The sequence below is a fragment of the Oncorhynchus mykiss genome, chromosome 9 (assembly GCF_057628025.1).
Source record: "Oncorhynchus mykiss isolate SJ-2025 chromosome 9, ASM5762802v1, whole genome shotgun sequence".
Classification (NCBI taxonomy): domain Eukaryota; kingdom Metazoa; phylum Chordata; class Actinopteri; order Salmoniformes; family Salmonidae; genus Oncorhynchus; species Oncorhynchus mykiss.
Window position 1 is genome coordinate 10,796,195 of NC_143030.1, and position 19,336 is coordinate 10,815,530.

At 44.6% G+C, this 19,336-nt stretch overlaps 1 protein-coding gene across 1 annotated transcript; it reads right to left on the reverse strand.

Annotated features, from left to right (window-relative positions):
* Window positions 1–5,248: 5,248 nt before the first annotated feature.
* Window positions 5,249–17,958, reverse strand: naa40 (N-alpha-acetyltransferase 40, NatD catalytic subunit). Its single transcript, XM_090183430.1, has 8 exons — window positions 17,418–17,958; window positions 15,295–15,390; window positions 12,737–12,789; window positions 12,480–12,575; window positions 11,294–11,452; window positions 8,616–8,699; window positions 8,301–8,378; window positions 5,249–8,157 (listed from the first exon to the last, which is right to left on the reverse strand). Exons 1-8 carry the CDS (start codon window positions 17,421–17,423, stop codon window positions 7,998–8,000), a joined length of 732 nt encoding a protein of 243 aa, XP_090039556.1. The 5' UTR covers window positions 17,424–17,958; the 3' UTR covers window positions 5,249–7,997.
* Window positions 17,959–19,336: the final 1,378 nt, after the last annotated feature.

Genomic DNA, 19,336 nt, shown 5'->3' on the forward strand with positions numbered 1-19,336 from the left:
TAAATAAGGCCAATTATGTTTCAAATGTAAACGTTCTAGCAAAATGCATAGCGCAAATAGAATTGAAAAAGGTTGAATATTATTCACATTCAATATTATTCATCCTAATCAGACAGGTTTTCTACATGGATGATACATTGGAGATAATGTAAGACAAGTACTGGAAACAATAGAACACTATGAAAAATCTGGAAAACCAGGCCCAGTATTCATAGCTGACTTTGAAAAGGTTTTGGATAAAGTACGACTGTAATTTAGATATAAATGCCTGGAATATTATAATTTAGGAGAATCTCTTATACATTAAAGTTAAAGTTGTGTACAGTGGGGAGAACAAGTATTTGATACACTGCCTATTTTGCAGGTTTTCCTACTTACAATGCATGTAGAGGTCTGTAATTTTTTATCATAGGTACACTTCAACTGTAAGAGACGGAATATAAAACAAAAATCCAGAAAATCACATTGTATGATTTTTAAGTAATTCATTTGCATTTTATTGCATGACATAAGTATTTGATCACCTACCAACCAGTAAGAATTCCGGCTCTCACAGACCTGTTCGTTTTTCTTTAAGAATCCCTCCTGTTCTCCACTCCACGAAAGCCAAGTCAACAAACAGGTCACTGACCATCTCGAATCCGAGCTGGTCATGGGTGCACCTCAGCCACGCTCAAGGTACTAAACGATATCATAACCGCCATCGATAAAAGACAGTACTGTGCAGCCATCTTCATCGACCTGGCCAAGGCTTTCGACTCTGTCAATCACCATATTCTTATCGGCAGACTCAGTAGCCTCGGTTTTTCTAATGACTGCCTTGCCTGGTTCACCAACTACTTTGCAGACAGAGTTCAGCGTGTCAAATCGGAAGGCATGTTGTCCGGTCCTCTGGCAGTCTCTATGGGGGTGCCACAGGGTTCAATTCTCGGGCCGACTCTTTTCTCTGTATATATCAATGATGTTGCTCTTGCTGCGGGCGATTCCCTGATCCACCTCTACGCAGACGACACCATTCTGTATACTTCCGGCCCTTCCTTGGACACTGTGCTATCTAACCTCCAAACGAGCTTCAACGCCATACAACACTCCTTCCGTGGCCTCCAAATGCTCTTAAACGCTAGTAAAACCAAATGCATGCTTTTCAACCGTTCGCTGCCTGCACCAGCACGCCCGACTAGCATCACCACCCTGGATGGTTCTGACCTAGAATATGTGGACATCTATAAGTACCTAGGTGTCTGGCTAGACTGTAAACTCTCATTCCAGACGCATATCAAACATCTCCAATCTAAAATCAAATCTGGAGTCGGCTTTCTATTCCGCAACAAAGCCTCCTTCACTCACGCCGCCAAACTTACCCTAGTAAAACTGACTATCCTACCGATCCTCGACTTCGGCGATGTCATCTACAAAATAGCTTCCAATACTCTACTCAGCAAACTGGATGCAGTTTATCACAGTGCCATCCATTTTGTCACTAAAGCACCTTATACCACCCACCACTGCGACCTGTATGCTCTAGTCAGCTGGCCCTCGCTACATATTTGTCGCCAGACCCACTGGCTCCAGGTCATCTACAAGTCCATGCTAGGTAAAGCTCCGCCTTATCTCAGTTCACTGGTCACGATGGCAACACCCACCCATAGCACGTGCTCCAGCAGGTGTATCTCACTGATCATCCCTAAAGCCAACACCTCATTTGGACGCCTTTCGTTCCAGTTCTCTGCTGCCTGTGACTGGAACGAATTGCAAAAATCGCTGAAGTTGGAGACTTTTATCTCCCTCACCAACTTCAAACATCTGCTATCTGAGCAGCTAACCGATCGCTGCAGCTGTACATAGTCTATCGGTAAATAGCCCACCCAATTTTACATACCTCATCCCCATACTGTTTATATTTATTTACTTTTCTGCTCTTTTGCACACCAGTATCTCTACCTGTACATGACCATCTGATCATTTATCACTCCAGTGTTAATCTGCTAAATTTTCATTATTCGCCTACCTCCTCATGCCTTTTGCACACAATGTAGACTCTCTTTTTTCTTCTTTTTACTGTGTTATTGACTTGTTAATTGTTTACTCCATGTGTAACTCTGTGTTGTCTGTTCACACTGCTATGCTTTATCTTGGCCAGGTCGCAGTTGTAAATGAGAACTTGTTCTCAACTAGCCTACCTGGTTAAATAAAGGTGAAATAAAACATAAAAAAAAAAAAATTACCTGTATTAACTGCACCTGTTTGAACTCGTTACCTGTATAAAAGACACCTGTCCACACACTCAATCAAACAGACTCCAACCTCTGTGTGCTGTGTAAGGACATCAGGGTTAAAATTGTTGACCTGCACAAGGCTGGGGTGGGCTACAGGACAATAGGCAAGCAGCTTGGTGAGAAGGCAACAACTGTTGGCGCAATTATTAGAAAATGGAAGAAGTTCAAGATGATGGTCAATCACCCTCGGTCTGGGGCTCTATGCAAGATCTCACCTCGTGGGGCATCAATGATCATGAGGAAGGTGAGGGATCTGCCCAGAACTACATGGCAGGACCTGGTCAATGACCTGAAGAGAGCTGGGACCACAGTCTAAAAAAAAAACATTAGTAACACACTACGCCGTCATGGATTAAAATCCTGCAGCGCATGCAAGGTCCCCCTGCTCAAGCCAGCGCATGTCCCGGCCCGTCTGAAGTTTGCCAATGACCATCTGGATGATCCAGAGGAGGAATGGGAGAAGGTCATGTGGTCTGATGAGACAAAATATAGCTTTTTGGTCTAAACTCCACTCCTTGTGTTTGGAGGAAGAAGAAGGATGAGTACAACCCCAAGAACACCATCCCAACCGTGAAGCATGGAGGAGAAAACATAATTATTTGGGGATGCTTTTCTGCAAAGGGGACAGTACGACTGCACCGTATTGAGGGGAGGATGGATGGGGCCATGTATCGCAAGATCTTGGCCAACAACCTCCTTACCTCTGTAAGAGCATTGAAGATGGGTCGTGGCTGGGTCTTCCAGCATGACAACGACCCGAAACACACAGCCAGGGCAGCTAAGGAGTGTCTCCGTAAGAAGCATCTCAAGGTCCTGGAGTGGCCTAGCCAGTCTCCAGACCTGAACCCAATAGAAAATCTTTGGAGAGAGCTGAAAGTCCGTATTGCCCAGCGACTTCCCCGAAACCTGAAGGATCTGGAGAAGGTCTGTATGGAGGAGTGGGCCAAAATCCCTGCTGCAGTGTGTGCAAACCTGGTCAAGAACTACAGGAAACGTATGATCTCTGTAATTGCAAACAAAGGTTTCTGCTGGAAGGTGAACCTTCGCTCTAATCTGAGGTCCTGAGCGCTCTGGAGCAGGTTTTCATCAAGGATCTCTCTCTCTCTGTACTTTGCTCTGCTCATCTTTACCTTGATCCTGAATAGTCTCCCAGTCCCTGTCTGTGAAAAACATCCCCACAGCATGATGCTGCCACCACCATGCTTCACCGTAGGGATGGTGCCAGGTTCCTCCAGACGTGACGCTTGGCATTCAGACCAAAGAGTTCAATCAAGGTTTCTTCAGACCGGAGAATCTTGTTTCTCATGGTCTGAGAGTCCTTGGGTGCCTTTTGGCAAACTCCAAGAGGGCTGTCATGTGCCTTTTATTGAGGAGTGGCTTCCGTCTGGCCACTCTACCATAAAGGCCTAATTGGTGGAGTGCTGCAGAGATGGTTGTCCTTCTGGAAGGTTCTCTCATCTCCACAGAGGAACTCTGGAGCTTTGAGAGTGACCATCAGGTTCTTGGTCACCTCCCTGACCAAGGCCCTTCTCCCCCGATTGCTCAGTTTGGCCAGGCGGCCAGCTCTAGGAAGAGTCTTGGTGGTTCCAAACTTCTTCTGTTTAAGAATGATGGAGGCCACTGTGTTTTTGGGGACCTTCAATGCTGCAGAAATTTTTGGTACCCTTCCCCAGATCTGTGCCTCAACACGATCCTGTCTCGGAGCTCTACGAACAATTCCTTCAACCTCGTGGCTTGGTTTTTGCTCTGACAACTGTGGGACTTTATACCTTATATCTTTCCAAATCATGTCCAATCAATTGAATTTACCACACACAATCAAGTTGTTGAAACATCTCAAGGATTATCTTTTTTTTGGTGATAGTTACAGTCTTGTCCCATCGCTGCAACTCTCCTACGGACTCAGGAGAGGCGAAGGACGAGAGCCATATGCGTCCTCCAAAACACGACCCTGCTTCTTGATGCTCGCTTAACCTGGAAGCCAGCTGCACCAATGTGTTGGAGGAAACACCTTTCAATCGAAATCAGCTTACAGGCACCCGGCCCTCCACAAGGAGTCGCTAGAACGTGATTTGCTAGAGCGTAACCCGGACGACGCTGGGCCAATTGTGAGCCGCCTCATGGGTCTCCCGATCACGGTCGGCTCTGACACAGCCTGGGATCGAACGTGGGGCTGTAAGTGATGCCGCTGCGCCACTCAGGGGGCCCAATCTCAACATTGATCAATGGAAACAGGATGCACCTGAGTTCAATTTCGATTCTCATAGCAAAGGGTCTGAATACTTATGTAAATAAGGTACTTAAATGTTTTAAGTGTGCAAACATTTCCAAAAACCTGTTTTCGCTTTGTCATTATGGTGCATTACCTATAGATTGAGGAAAAACATTAATTTAATTAATCTTAGTATAAGGCTGTAACGTAATAAAATGTGGAAAAGGTCTAGGAGTCTGAATACTTTCCGAATGCACCGTATAAAGCCGTTTTAAAAAAAAAACTCCCACGTACCTAACATCATCACTACAGACACGAGTCTCCACCCCGGTCTCAGGGGTGGAAAACTCTGGAAAGTCCTTTGGTCTTTGATGAGTAAATCAGCTTCAAGTTTTTGCATGTTACTTGTGGAACAATTTTCACAATCTTACATTTGATGTTCGGGTTCCTCTACGGCAATTCAGAAAGCTGATTGAGGACCTGATTTTTTTTGAACAAGTGTTTATATTTCTGCTTGCATTTTATATTTCGTGTATATTTTCTGTTAATTCAGGGCTCATCTGTGAAAAAATTAAATAAAACCTTGTCTCACTGACGGATAAAAAACAGAAAATACTACACTACTTTAGACCATGGCCCACAATGATCTGGTCTAAAGTAGTTCACTATTTAAGGAATAGCGTGGCATTTGGGATTTACGCACCGGTAACTATGGTAACTACATCAAACGAAATATATAATAAACCAGGACAACTGGAACAGTAGTCAAACAAGTTTCCTTTATTTGTAACATACAAATAAAACACTGACAAGGTTGAAATGACCGTTTCGTTTTTTCCCCCCTCCTTTCATCGTTGTCAGTTAATAATGAAATCAGTCACAGGACAGGTACACTCATTGTCCAACATTGAGTTTAAATGTCTTTTTTTTTTTTTTAAACCTAAACGATTGTTTTACCTGTAAAAAGCAAATAGAAACCAATCCAATGAATCTGTAACAGATTATATACAGACAGAAAGAGACAATGATCGATAAGAAACAAATAAGAGAGTTGATCATGAGGGAAAATATTCAAACAGGTCATAAAAGTCCGATTTATTTATTTTTTCTTAATTATGAAGAAACGTTTATTCTCTAAACTAAATGGGTTTTCAATTTAAACAAAAGCGGTCCCCGCACCACCGGACCAAAGCCACCAATCCAGGTAGCGGATACAGATCTGGGATCAGAACCCTAACCACCCTGCCCCCACATCCCAACAGAGTTGGTCCTAAAACAAGTTGCCTCTGACCTATAAATATAGGATTTCTAGAAGAAGCCTATGACCATTTTAGGACTTCCATTTATATGCCCTAACTAACCACTGATCTCAGGTGAGGAACGTTGTCACTCCCCCTGGGCCGGTTTCCAAGACCGAGATTAAGCCTTGTCCTGGATTTAAAAGCATTCATTTTTTGGGGGGTCCAGGACTAAGTAAAAATTTGAGGTTGGGAAATCTGATACTAGATCTGCGGTTAGGAGTGTCTTCTTTCCCCCAAACTATTTGACCGTAACATAGTTGCTAAGAAACACGAAGAAGAGATGGTTGTTAGTGTCAGTTGGGATTTGAACCTGAGACAGACATGGTCTGTAGAATATTATCTGGTTGGAAAGTAGAAAACAAAACGAGTGATTGTACTTACCTGACAGTTTATCTTTTATACAATGCACACGAAAAAATGTCAACGTTTTTTTTGTTCCTTTGTTGTTTTAATAAAGCATTAAACTTCGAGCCTGGGTGAGATGCCAGTGTTGAGTTTCTTCCCGGTCACTGGGGAGACATCCCAAATATAACCCTATTCCTTAGTGCACTACATTTAACAAGAGACCTAATGGGCATTAGCATGCCATGTGGGATACAGACACAGCACAGAGGTGGGTGTCTAGTATCTATATGTGAAACCCCTCAATCTGGCAACCCAGATCTGCCAGCCACTATACCCTGAAGGTTTCTGTACGTAACAGAGATGGCAACAATTACTACCCTACGGCCCTGTTCAAATGTAGTGCACTATATTATATATATGGTACTGCGTGTGTGTGTGTGTGTGTATATAGTACCAGTCAAAAGTTGACACCTCAGTCAGTCCAGGGTTTCATTATTTATAAAAAAAAAAAAAATACAATTCTACATTGTTGAATTATAGAGAAGAAATCAAAACTATAAAATAACACACGGTAACCAAAAAATATATTTTATATTTGAGATTCTTCAAAGTAGCCATCCTTTTCCTTGATGACAGCTTTGCATACGCTTGGCATTCTCTCAACCAGATCACGAGGAAGTCACTTGGAATGCATTTCAATTAAAAGGTGTGCCTTGTTAAAAGTTAATTTGTGGAATTTATTTCCTTCTTAATGTGTTTGAGCCAATCAGTTGTGTTGTAACCAGGTAGGGGTGGTATACAGAAGATAGCCCTATTTGATAAAAGACCAAGTCCATATTATGGCAAGAACAGCTCAAATAAGCAAAGAGAAACGACAGTCCATCATTACTTTAAGACATGAAGGTCAGTCAATACGGAACTTTGAAAGTTTCAAGTGCAGTCACAAAAACCATCAAGCGCTATGATGAAACTGGCTCTCATGAGGACCGCCACTGGAAAGGAAGACCCAGTTACCTCTGCTGCAGAGGATAAGTTCATTAGTTACCAGCCTGATTCACACAGCCAAAATAAATGCTTCAGAGTTCAAGTAACAGACGCATCTCAACATCAACTGTCCAGAGGAGACTGCGTGAATCAGGTTACTACATGAATCCATATGTGTTACTTCATAGTAGTGATGTCTTCACTATTATTCTTCAACTTAGAACTTTATTTGAATTAATTAAGAAAAACCCTCAAATGATCAGGCGTCCTAACTTTTGACTGGTAATGTGTATATATGTATCTCTCACGTCGCTCTACAAAAATGTAGGAACAACGGGTGTTCCTGCCATGAGACAGCATTTAAAAATACTGTAGAAGATCAACTGAAACAGATCAGAGGCTCTGGGGAAGAGAGAGAGAGAGAGAGAGACTATCTACAGAACACCTGATCAAACTAAAGAGAAATACATTTGTGGGGCTCTGTCCCAACAATCCATCCTAATTTACCATTCAGAATGCATGGCTAATACATCGCACACTAGGATTACTGGGATGGAGCCTTGGGACAGTTCAGAAAGCGAAGAAGAAGAGGTGGCTGCCTAGACAGAGCACAAGCAGATTCCTAACTTATCAAAGACTGAAATAGTATGGAGAGAGAAAGAGGGATATGGATGAGAGAGAAAGAGAGGGATATGGATGAGAGAGAAAGAGAGGGATATGGACGAGAGAGAGGGTGGGATATAGAGGGGGCCAGGGATTTTGGGGCGTTTGGAGGTTGGGTACAGTAATGACTCATGAGCAGAGAAGCGGACGAGGGGCAGCTTCTAGAGCGTGGGACCAGGAAGTGGGCAGGAAGTGTTGAAATAGGAACAGGCTCCCTCAGTGGCAGCAGCCTCCACAGTGCCCTCCTCCACCGTGGCTGTGCCCCTGGGCCTCGGCTTGGGCCTCGGCATGTTTGGTCCGCCGCGACAGGATCTCATAGGTGCAGTCGTCGCCACAACAACCAGACATACTGGGGGAGGTGTCGTCGATATCGAACCTGGTGAGGGAGAAAAGGGGGGTAGAAAGAAGAAGAAGAAGGGAAGAGTGGATTGAGTACAGCACCAACAGTGATCTCTAAAATAACAAAATCATGTTTGTACACGCTGAAAAGCAGCTGTTGATGTTGCTATAGAAACTCACTGTAAAGCTTCTCTGAAGAACTGGTACGCCCCGTGGTTGTGTTTGAATACTGTTAACATCACCTTCTTCATCTGTGTGCTGGAGGCAGAGAGAGGCAGAGAGAGAGAGCGAGAGAGGCAGAGAGAGCGAGCGAGAGAGGCAGAGAGAGAGCGAGAGAGGCAGAGAGAGAGCGAGAGAGGCAGAGAGAGAGCGAGAGAGGCAGAGAGAGAGCGAGAGATCATTAGGGCATAATGAATGTATTTCCATGGACTGATTTCCTTCCATGAACTCAGGAAAAAATTTTTTGTGAATTGTTATGTACTCTATAACACGTACCTGTTGGCGATGAGCTGTAGTATCTGGATGAGAAACTTGCCCAGTCCTTTCCTCCGCACCCTACTCTCCAGCTGGACCTCATAACTACAAAAACACAACGCACATCAACAACCACAACAACACTGGCTGAGGTTCAACCCCGGGTTAAGTCGTATCAAAGACAAAAAAAAAGGGGGATGTTACCAAGTAATTACCAGTTGGAGGGGGATTTTTCCCCTCACGTGTGCTCACATTTGCAAGATGTATTGAAGCATAAGGCTCTTTCGACAGACTAGTGTCCTGCTCAGGGGGTTTACTTGAACAACAAGCTGCCTCACACACTGCAGAACAGGAGATCACCATAGGGCAGGAGCCTACAAAAAAGTAAACTGTACTATACAATAACATTTCAATACTACTAGCTATAGCAAAGATGCTAATAACTAACCCAAGATAGACCAGAGCCAGTTGTTTCCAATGAGAGCAAATTAATCCTAGTGGGCAGAACAAGCAAGGTGGTGGGCAGAGCCAAGCACGAGCTAGTGAGATCCTATTGGCACATTCTAGCATATATTTGCATATTTCCACTTGGGAAGACCTACTCTGAAGTGTGCATTAACTCAATTCACTCTTGCACTCAAAGAATATATATATATATATATATATAAAATATATATAATATATATATATAAAAAATATATATATATATAAAAAAATATATATATAAAAAATATATATATATATAAAAAAAAATATATATAATATAAACTTTGGCAAAGGATAAAGTCAACAAACGTTTATCCACTGTTCATAACAGATTACAGTTTTGGAAACCAAAAAGTGCATTGAGAGCAAACGTTTTATCGATGGGAAAATGTGCATAATGTTGTCCAAAATCCATCTCGCTCCATCTTCTCCCACTGCCAGCCACTGGGCTTCCTCTCATCACCACAGTGCCTTGCGAAAGTATTCACCCCCCCTTGGCATTTTTCATATTTTGTTGCCTTACAACCTGGAATTAAAAATGACCACTTTGAAAATGCAAAATATTTGTGAAACAAACAAGAAATAAGACTAAACTTGAGTGTACACAACTATTCAACCCCCCCCAAAGTCAATACTTTGTAGAGCCACCTTTTGCAGCAATTACAGCTGCAAGTCTCTTGGGGTATGTCTCTATAAGCTTGGCACATCTAACCACTGGGATTTTTGCCCATTCTTCAAGGCAAAACTGCTCCAGCTCCTTCAAGTTGGATGGGTTCCTGCTGGTGTACAGCAATCTTTAAGTCATACCACAGATTCTCAATTGGATTCAGGTCTGGGCTTTGACTAGGCCATTCCAAGCCAATTTAAAATGTCTCCCCTTAAACCACCCGAGTGTTGCTTTAGCAGTATGCTTAGGGTCATTGTCCTGCTGGAAGGTGAACCTCTGTCCCAGTCTCAAATCTCTGGAAAACAAACAGGTTTCCTTCAAGAACCTCCCTGTATTTAGCACCATCCGTCATTCCTTTCAATTCTGACCGGTTTCCCAGTCCCTGCCGGTGAAAAACATCCCCATAGCATGATGCTGCCACCACCATGCTTCACTGTGGGGATAGTGTTCTCGGGGTGATGAGAGGTGTTGGGTTTGTGCCAGACATAGCGATTTCCTTGATGTCCAAAAAGCTCAATTGTAGTCTCAACTGACCAGAGCACCTTCTTCCGTATGTTTAGGGAGTCTCCTACGTGCCTTTTGGCAAACACCAAACATTTGCTTATTTTTTTCTTTAATTAAGCACTGGCTTTTTTTTCTGGCCAATCTTCCATACAGCCCAGCTCTGTGGAGTGCACGGCTTAAAGTGGTCCTATGGACAGATACTCCAATCTCCGTTGTGGAGCTTTGCAGCTCCATCAGGGTTATCTGTGGTCTCTTTGTTGCCTCTCTGATTAATGCCCTCCTTGCCTGGTCTGTGAGTTTTGGTGGGCGGCCCTCTCTTGGCAGGTTTGTTGTGGTGCCATATCCTTTCCATGTTTTAATAATGGATTTAAATGGTGCTCCGTGGGATGTTCAAAGTTTCTGATATTTTTTTATAACCCAACCCTGATCTGTACTTCTCCACAACTTTGTCCCTGACCTGTTTGGAGAGCTCCTTGGTCTTCATGGTGCCGCTTGCTTGGTGGTACTGCAGACTCTGGGGCCTTTCAGAACAGGTGTATATATCAGGTGTATACATACACTGAGCTCATGTGACACTTAGATTGCACACAGGTGGACTTTAATTAATTATGTGACTTCTGAAGGTAACTAGTTGCACCAGATCTTATTTAGGAGCTCCGTAGCAAAGGGGGTGAATACATATGCACACACCACTTTTCCGTTTTTTAAAAACTTTAATTTTTTAAAATATTTTTTTTTTTTTTTTAGAAACAAGTTATTTTTTTTTCATTTCATGTCACCAATTTGGACTATTGTGTCTGTCCATTACATGAAATCCAAATAAAAATATGATTTAAAATTACAGGTTGTAACGCAACAAAATAGGAAAAACACCAAGGTCAGTGGATACCTTTGCAAGGCTGTATTTGGTAGTGAGTGGAAACGTGGACCGGACGGTTCACATATACACACCCAGCAAAATATCTGGGTCATTGTTCTCTCTGTGGCTATAGTAACGGTCAGTGCCACTTCCTGTAAAAGGAGACCATGACAACCCCCTTACCAGTATAGCACCTCCTCCCCGCACTCGACATCGAATCGGAAGTGAGAGAAGGCCACGGGGGAGGAGTCTGTGTCTCGAGCCAGCAGATACCACGCCCTCTCGTCTTTCATCTCATCCCTCTTTTCTCTCTCCTTCCATCCCCACTCGCTTTGCTCATACCTGCAGCATAGAGGTCAGACGTCAAGCACTGGCCTACGTGATTGGATGGAATGTGAGTAGTTTGTTGTGATTGGGTAAAGACTGTTAGCAGGAGTTAAATCGGGCTGGGTACCGCCTGGTCCGAGACCCCAGGTACCTTTGGTTATTTGAATTTCCAGAGCCAACAACATAAGTAATCAACAGCACAAAATTAGACAAGCCCATAGCAGAATAATTTACCAATTCAGTTGTTCAGCCTGTCGCACCTCACGCGACAAAATAATATTCCTCTCCGGGGGCATTCAAATTACAGTACCACACACGGAGAGAAATATTCATTCCAGTCATTGTACAACAGTCAATGCCATGGCAAGAAACTCCTTTGAAAATCCATTTTTGAAAAAGAGCATCACTGAGCTTCCTAGTGTTACTAAACTAAACTTATTTATCAAATCCAAGACATTTTAGAAGCAGCGTTTTTAGCAGCGCCATTGATTTAATGCCAATGATGGCGCTCAACAATGGCGCTCAACAATGGCGCTGAATGCATAGTGAAGACCAGGTTAAATAGAACAGGGTCTGGTATAATTGATGGGCCTACATTATACTCACAGTGCAGGATCCTTGGCTGGCTAAGTGCCAGTGGAATGTTGTTGTTGTTGTTTTTTTGGGGGGTGGGATCCAAGTCTTCAATATGTTGCTAACTAAACTTTAGGCTAGCTTGTTGATAGAGTTGATCTAGCTAATGATTAGCACAGTGGGGTACATGCAGACGGTCAACCCTCAGCCCATTTATTTCTAGCCACATCAGGTGATTAACGCTCAATGGAACACTGATCATATGGACAGTGTGTTATTGGCCTCATGTCTGGAAAAGGGGAGGTCACTGTATTTTGGAGTACAATGTCCTGTTCTAAAGTCAACCAGAGAACGGACCTCCTCGCGGTCGTTCTCCTCCAAAGACATGGTAACGCCTCTCCGAAAACCTGTAGTAAGCCACGCCCTTCACCATCACCCCAACGACATCACTCCTCCCCTCCCTCCTTACAGTGTTTGCATGTTGGTCCGGGTCAGCTCGTAGGCCCACTCCACAGACATGGGGTTCAGAGTGGACACTCTCTTACACTCGATCTGGAGATTCAATCTGGAAGATCAATAGAGCAGTTAGTTGAGTGATGCTATGTTTATCAGCCAGAGTCAGTGGCCACTTATCAGCCAGAGTCGGTGGCCACTTATCAGCCAGAGTCGGTGGCCACTTATCAGCCAGACAACACCCATAGTAATAGGAGGTGGACAATCTCTTACCCGTTTCTGTCATACTTTTTGAAGACTGGGAAAGCAGCCAAAGGGTCGTCCAGCTGTGGGAGAGAGACCGACAGAGACACAGAGACACAGAGAGACAGAGAGAGAGAGAGACACAGAGAGACACAGAGAGAGACAGAGACACAGAGAGAGACAGAGAGAGACAGAGACACAGAGAGAGACACAGAGAGAGACAGAGACACAGAGAGACACAGAGAGAGACACAGAGAGAGAGAGACACAGAGAGAGAGAGACAGAGAGAGAGAGAGACACAGAGAGAGAGAGAGACACAGAGAGAGAGAGAGAAACAGAGAAACAGAGAGAGAGACGTATGAGTTACAGTCAGACGCAGTCACACAATCAGGAAAAACTGGAGCTCTTTTTCAATTAATATCTTTCCTTGATTCCTCACACCTGTCCAAACCTCCCTTTCAAAATGCTTAAAAGGTCGGGGGTGGGGGGTAAACAGTCGAGGGAGGGTAGGGTAGACGGTCAGGAGGGAGGGAAGAAGGTCGGAGGGAAGGGAGTGACCTGTCTACCCCTACCCCGGTCAACAGCCCTACACCCCCCACAGAAACTTGCCCAAGCCTCCCACATTTCTCTTTCACCCAAATCCAAATAACTGATTTCTGAAAGAGCTGCAAAATCTGGACCCCTACAAATCAGCTGGGCTAGACAATCTGGACCCTCTCTTTCTAGAATTATCTGCAGAAATTGTTGCAACCCTTATTACTAGCCTGTTCAACTTCTCTTCCATATCGTCTGAGATCCCCAAAGATTGGAACTGTGCCGCAGTCATCCCCCTCTTCAAAGGGGGAGACACCCTAGACCCAAACTGCTACAGACCTACATCTATCCTGCCCTACCTTTAAGGTCTTTGAAAGCCAAGTTAACAAACAGATTACCGACCTTTTCAAATCCCACCGTACCTTCTCCACTATGCAATCTGGTTTCAGAGCTGGTCATAGGTGCACCTCAGCCACGCTCAAGGTCCTAAACGATATCATAACTGCCATCGATAAGAGACAATACTGTGCAGCCGTATTCATTGACATGGCCAAGGCTTTCGACTATCAATCACCACATTCTTATTGGCAGACTCAACAGCCTTGGTTTCTCATATGACTGCCTCGCCTGGTTCCCCAACTACTTCTCCGATAGAGTTCAGTGTGTCAAATCGGAGGGCCTGTTGTCCGGACCTCTGGCAGTCTCTATGGGGGTACAACAGGGTTCAAATCTCAAGCCGACTCTTTTCTCTGTATATATCAATGATGTCGCTCTTGCTGCTGGTGAATCTCTGATCCACCTCTACGCAGACGGCACCATGCTGTATACTTCTGGCCCTGCTTTGTGTTAACAAACCTCCAGACGAGCTTCAATGCCATACAACTCTCCTTCCGTGGCCTCCAACTGCTCTTAAATGCAAGTAAAACTAAATGCATGCTCTTCTAACGATCGCTGCCCGCACCTGCCCGCCCGTCCAGCATCACTACTCTGGACGGCTCTGAATAGGTGGACAAGCACAAATACCTAGATGTCTGGTTAGAATGTAAACACTCCTTCCAGACGCATATCAAACATCTCCAATCCAAAATTATATCTAGAATCGGCTTCCTATTTCGCAACAAAGCCTCCGTCACTCATGCTGTCAAACATACCCTCGTAAAACTGACTATCCTACCGATCCTTGACTTTGGCGATGTCATTTACAAAATAGCCTCCAACACTCTACTCAGCAAACTGGATGCAGTCTATCACAGTGCCATCCATTTTGTCACCAATGCTCCATATACTACCCACCACTGCGACCTGTATGCTCTCGTTGGCTGGCCCTCGCTTCATACTCGTCACTAAACCCACTGGCTCCAGGTCATCTATAAGTCTTTGCCTTATCTCAGCTCACTAGTCACCATAGCAGCACCCACCCGTAGCATACGCTCCAGCAGGTATATTCCAAAGCCAATTTCTCCTTTAGCCTCCTTTCCTTCCAGTTCTCTGCTGCCAATGACTGGAACAAATTGCAAAAATCACTGAAGGTGGAGACTTTTATCTCCCTCACTAACTTTAAGCATCAGCTCTCAGAGCAGCTCACAGATCACTGAACCTGTACATAGCCCATCTGTAAAGAGCCCATCCTCACTACCTCATCCCCATACTGTTATTTATTTTTTGCTCCTTTTCACCCCAGTATCTCTACGTGCACATCATCTTCTGCACATCCATCACTCCAGTATTTAATTGCTAAATTGTCATTATTTCACCACTATGGCCTATTCATTGCTTTACCTCCCTTATCTTACCTCATTTGTACATACTGTATATAGATGTTTTTTTCCCCACTGTGTTATTGACTGCATGTTTGTCTATTCCAAGTGTAACTCTGTTGTTGTTGTTTGTGTCAAACTGCTTAGCTTTATCTTGGTCAGGTCACAGTTGTAAATGAGAACTTGTTCTCGACTGGCCTACCTGGTTAAATAAAGGTAAATTAAAAAAATTGTAATCATTGAAAGACAAATTGAAAGTCAGTCAACTTATTGGTCCCCTACCCTCTGTCCCCTCACCTTATTGGCTGCGTCCACCTTGGCACACACTGCATCCATGGCTGCCCTCTCCGCCAGGCGAGCCTGCTTCTTCTCCTTCGCTTTGTTTGACTTCCTCTGGAGAGGGGAGAGAGAGAGAGAGAGGGATGGAGGGGGAGAGGGGGGAGGGATGGAGGGGGAGAGAAGGATGGATAGAGAGATGGATGGAGGGGGGAGAGAGAGATGGATGGAGGGGGGAGAGAGAGATGGATGGAGGGGGAGAGAGAGATGGATGGAGGGGGGAGAGAGAGATGGATGGACAGGAGGATGGAGAGAGGGGAGGATGGAGAGAGGGGAGGATGGAGAGAGGGAGGGGAGGATGGAGAGAGGGATGAGAGAGAGAGGGGTGGAGGGGGGAGAGAGAGAGGGGTGGAGGGGTGAGAGAGAGATGGGTGGAGGGGTGAGAGAGATGGGTGGAGGGGTGAGAGAGATGGGTGGAGGGGTGAGAGAGATGGGTGGAGGGGTGAGAGAGATGGGTGGAGGGGTGAGAGAGAGGGGGATGGAGGATGGAGAGAGGGGTGGAGGGGAGGGATGGAGGGGGATGGAGAGAGGGATGGAGAGAGGGAAGAGGGGGATGGAGGGGGATGGAGAGAGGGATGGAGGGGGATGGAGAGAAGGATGGAGAGAGAGATGGAGGGGGATGGAGAAAGGGGTGGAGGGGGATGGAGAGAGGGGTGGAGGGGGATGGAGAGAGGGGTGGGGGAGGATGGAGATAGGGATGAGGGGAGGATGGAGAGAGGGATGAGGGGAGGATGGAGAGAGGGATGAGGGGAGGATGGAGAGAGGGATGAGGGGAGGATGGAGAGAGGGATGAGGGGAGGATGGAGAGAGGGATGAGGGGAGGATGGAGAGAGGGATGAGGGGAGGATGGAGAGAGGGATGAGGGGAGGATGGAGAGAGGGATGAGGGGAGGATGGAGAGAGGGATGAGGGGAGGATGGAGAGAGGGATGAGGGGAAGATGGAGAGAGGGATGAGGGGAAGATGGAGAGAGGGATGAGGGGAGGATGGAGAGAGGGGAGGATGGAGAGAGGGATGGAGAGAGAGAGATGGAGGGAGGGAGGAGAGAGAGATGGAGGGAGGAGAGAGATGGAGGGAGGAGAGAGATGGAGGGAGGAGAGAGATGGAGAGGAATTGGGGGGTGCATTTCAGTTGGTCAATCTTCAAGCAGAAGGCGGCATATGTGTTTGAACATGACGAGTGAAGTCAGGGACTAGTACACCTGTGTACAACAACACCAATAGTGTTTCAAAGACAAAAACAGGAACGCCGAATGCATGATTTTAAATGACAGGCGCACTCAGAGACTAAAGTGCAATGCCTTATACCTTACCCTAAAGAAGTAGACAATGAAGGACTGGTATGATAACAACAGTAACAAACACATGTATGGTCAGCATGTTGTAATGAGCGGATCTCCAGCTACAACATTCACTCGTTTACAGGAAGCAAATCGGGAACACGTGCCTCGTTATTAGCTTCGGAGGTGCGTTTCAGGAACTTAGTTTAATACCTTACTGGCAAACTAGCTAGCTAGTTATGCTATTGCTTCCCACCCCAGCTAAAATACATGCATTTGGGTTCTAAAAAAAATAAATCGAGCTAGTCATTATCAAAATATATTCTGAACAGGTGAGACAACTTCAGAGGTTAGTTAGCAGGGTGTAGGATCAACTTAACTATGGTAGTTATGATGAGAAACCTTTCTTTAAAAAAAAAATGGATTCCTAGCTAATTGAAGTGGCTAGCAAGCTAGGCTAGCGGTGGCACCAGAAATGAACACACACGGGACAACGATGCACCAATGGGCCCCCATCCCCCCCCTACAACAACAACAAAAAAAATCTAAAATAAAACCGGTGCAATCGATAGTGGTTAAAACTAGCCACTGCAATCACAAAGCGGGGTTATTTTTGAGTTAGCTAGCGGACTGTGTAACTAGCTAGCTTTTGTATAGCCACTTGGGACTTTGTCCGCCGCCCCTTCAATTCCCTCCGTCCCTCTCTCCGTCGCTCACCGGGGATCATCATTTATCGGACACAGTCTTTGTTTGATGCAAAAAGCGTTCACATGTCTTTCTCACAAAACACAGACGGTCAAAACTCACCCCCATATCGCTGTTGTTGTTTTTTTTTAAACGACCGTTGTGTCTTGCTGTTGCTAGCTAGCTAACTTAGTCGCTCAGTGAATGTGGTTTCTTGGGGGGGGGGCAGAAAAAAAAAAAGGGGGCAAGATTATGTAAAAATGCTATAGCGGTTTAGCAAACTACCTAGCGCCACTGGCTACAAAAGAATATGCTCGCGATTGATTACACTAAAGTTGACTAAACGACAAAAAAAAAGCAAAATAGTTTATTTTTTTCTCCGCCAGATTGGCGCCAAGAGAAAGGGGGTGAATTACGTGTCTTGGCCCTAGTCCCTCTTCCTCTCCTCCCTCCCTCACTCACTCTTCCTCTTCCTCCTCCGACCAACAGTAACGCTTTGGGGAAATGACGACACCGCGTCTTTAGGCATTTAGGATGTACACATGATTGTCAATTATTATTGTCTCTAAAATATATAACTTGATTATCTTTGATCTTTTCCATTTTTGATTCATTAGGATTTGCTGCCTTGCTATGCTGTTGTCTTTAGGTCTCTCTTTATGTAGTGTTGTGATGTGTGTTTTGTCCTATGTTTATATTGTACTTAATTTTTTTTTAAATCATCTCAGGCCCCGTACCCGCAGGAGGCCTTTTGCCTTTTGGTAGGCCATCATTGTAAATAAGAATTAGTTCTTAACTGATTTGCCTAGTTAAAAAATGATTAAATACATTTTTAAAAAATTCAAAGGATAGATAATACACCTTGTATATTATTATTATTATTTTTTTGACATTTTTTTGTCGTAGAAATATGAATAATGATTATAGTAATTATTTAAGAGGGGCTGAGGTAGGCAATATTTTTGGAGGCAATAAATGGATTTCTGCTATTGAGGCATGGTTGTCCAAAGCCTACTATGCTGAGGCATGGTTGTCCAAAGCCTACTATGCTGAGGCATGGTTGTCCAAAGCCTACTATGCTGAGGCATGGTTGTCCAAAGCCTACAATGCTGAGGCATGGTTGTCCAAAGCCTACTATGCTGAGGCATGGTTGTCCAAAGCCTACTATGCTGAGGCATGGTTGTCCAAAGCCTACTATGCTGGATCAACAGTGTCTCAGTTGGTATAGCATGGTGCTCGCAATGCCTGGGTTATGGATTTGACTAGTATGAAACTTACTATATATCGCTCTGGATGAGAGCCTCTGCTAAAATGTACATTTCTGATTTCCATTTTTTTTCTCTTACACTTCACTTTCATGATGTCACCTACAGCAATGTGTAAGAGGATATCAAAATATTTTTATTTACCTAGGCAAGTCAGTTAAGAACAAATTCTTATATTCAATGACGGGCTATGAACAGTGGGTTAACTGCGTGTTCAGAACGACAGAATTGTACCTTGTCAGCGCGGGGGTTTGAACTTGCAACCTTCCGGTTACTAGTCCAACACTCTAAAAGGCTATATGTTCCCTCCATCTAGTGCAACACCATTCCTTATTGAGAATCTTTTGTTTAGGTAGTATATTATAAGCCATGATTCCCCAAAGTAGCCACCCTTTGCCTTGATGACAGCTTTGCACATTCTTGGCATTCTCTCAACCAGCTTCACCTGGAATGATTTTCCAACAGTTTTGAAGGAGTTCCCACATATGCTGAGCACTTGTCGGCTGCTTTTCCTTTATTCTGCGGTCCAACTCATCCCAAACCACCTCAATTGGGTTGAAGTCGGGGGATTGTGGAGGACAGGTCATCTGATGCAGCACTCCATCACTCTAATTCTGGGTAAAATACTCTTACACAGCCTGGGGGTGTGTTGGGTCATTGTCCTGTTGAAAAATATAAAATAATCCCACTAGGTGCAAACCAGATGGGATGGCGTATCGCTGCAGAATGCTGTGGTAGCCATGCAGATTAATCGTGCCTTGAATTCTAAATAAATCA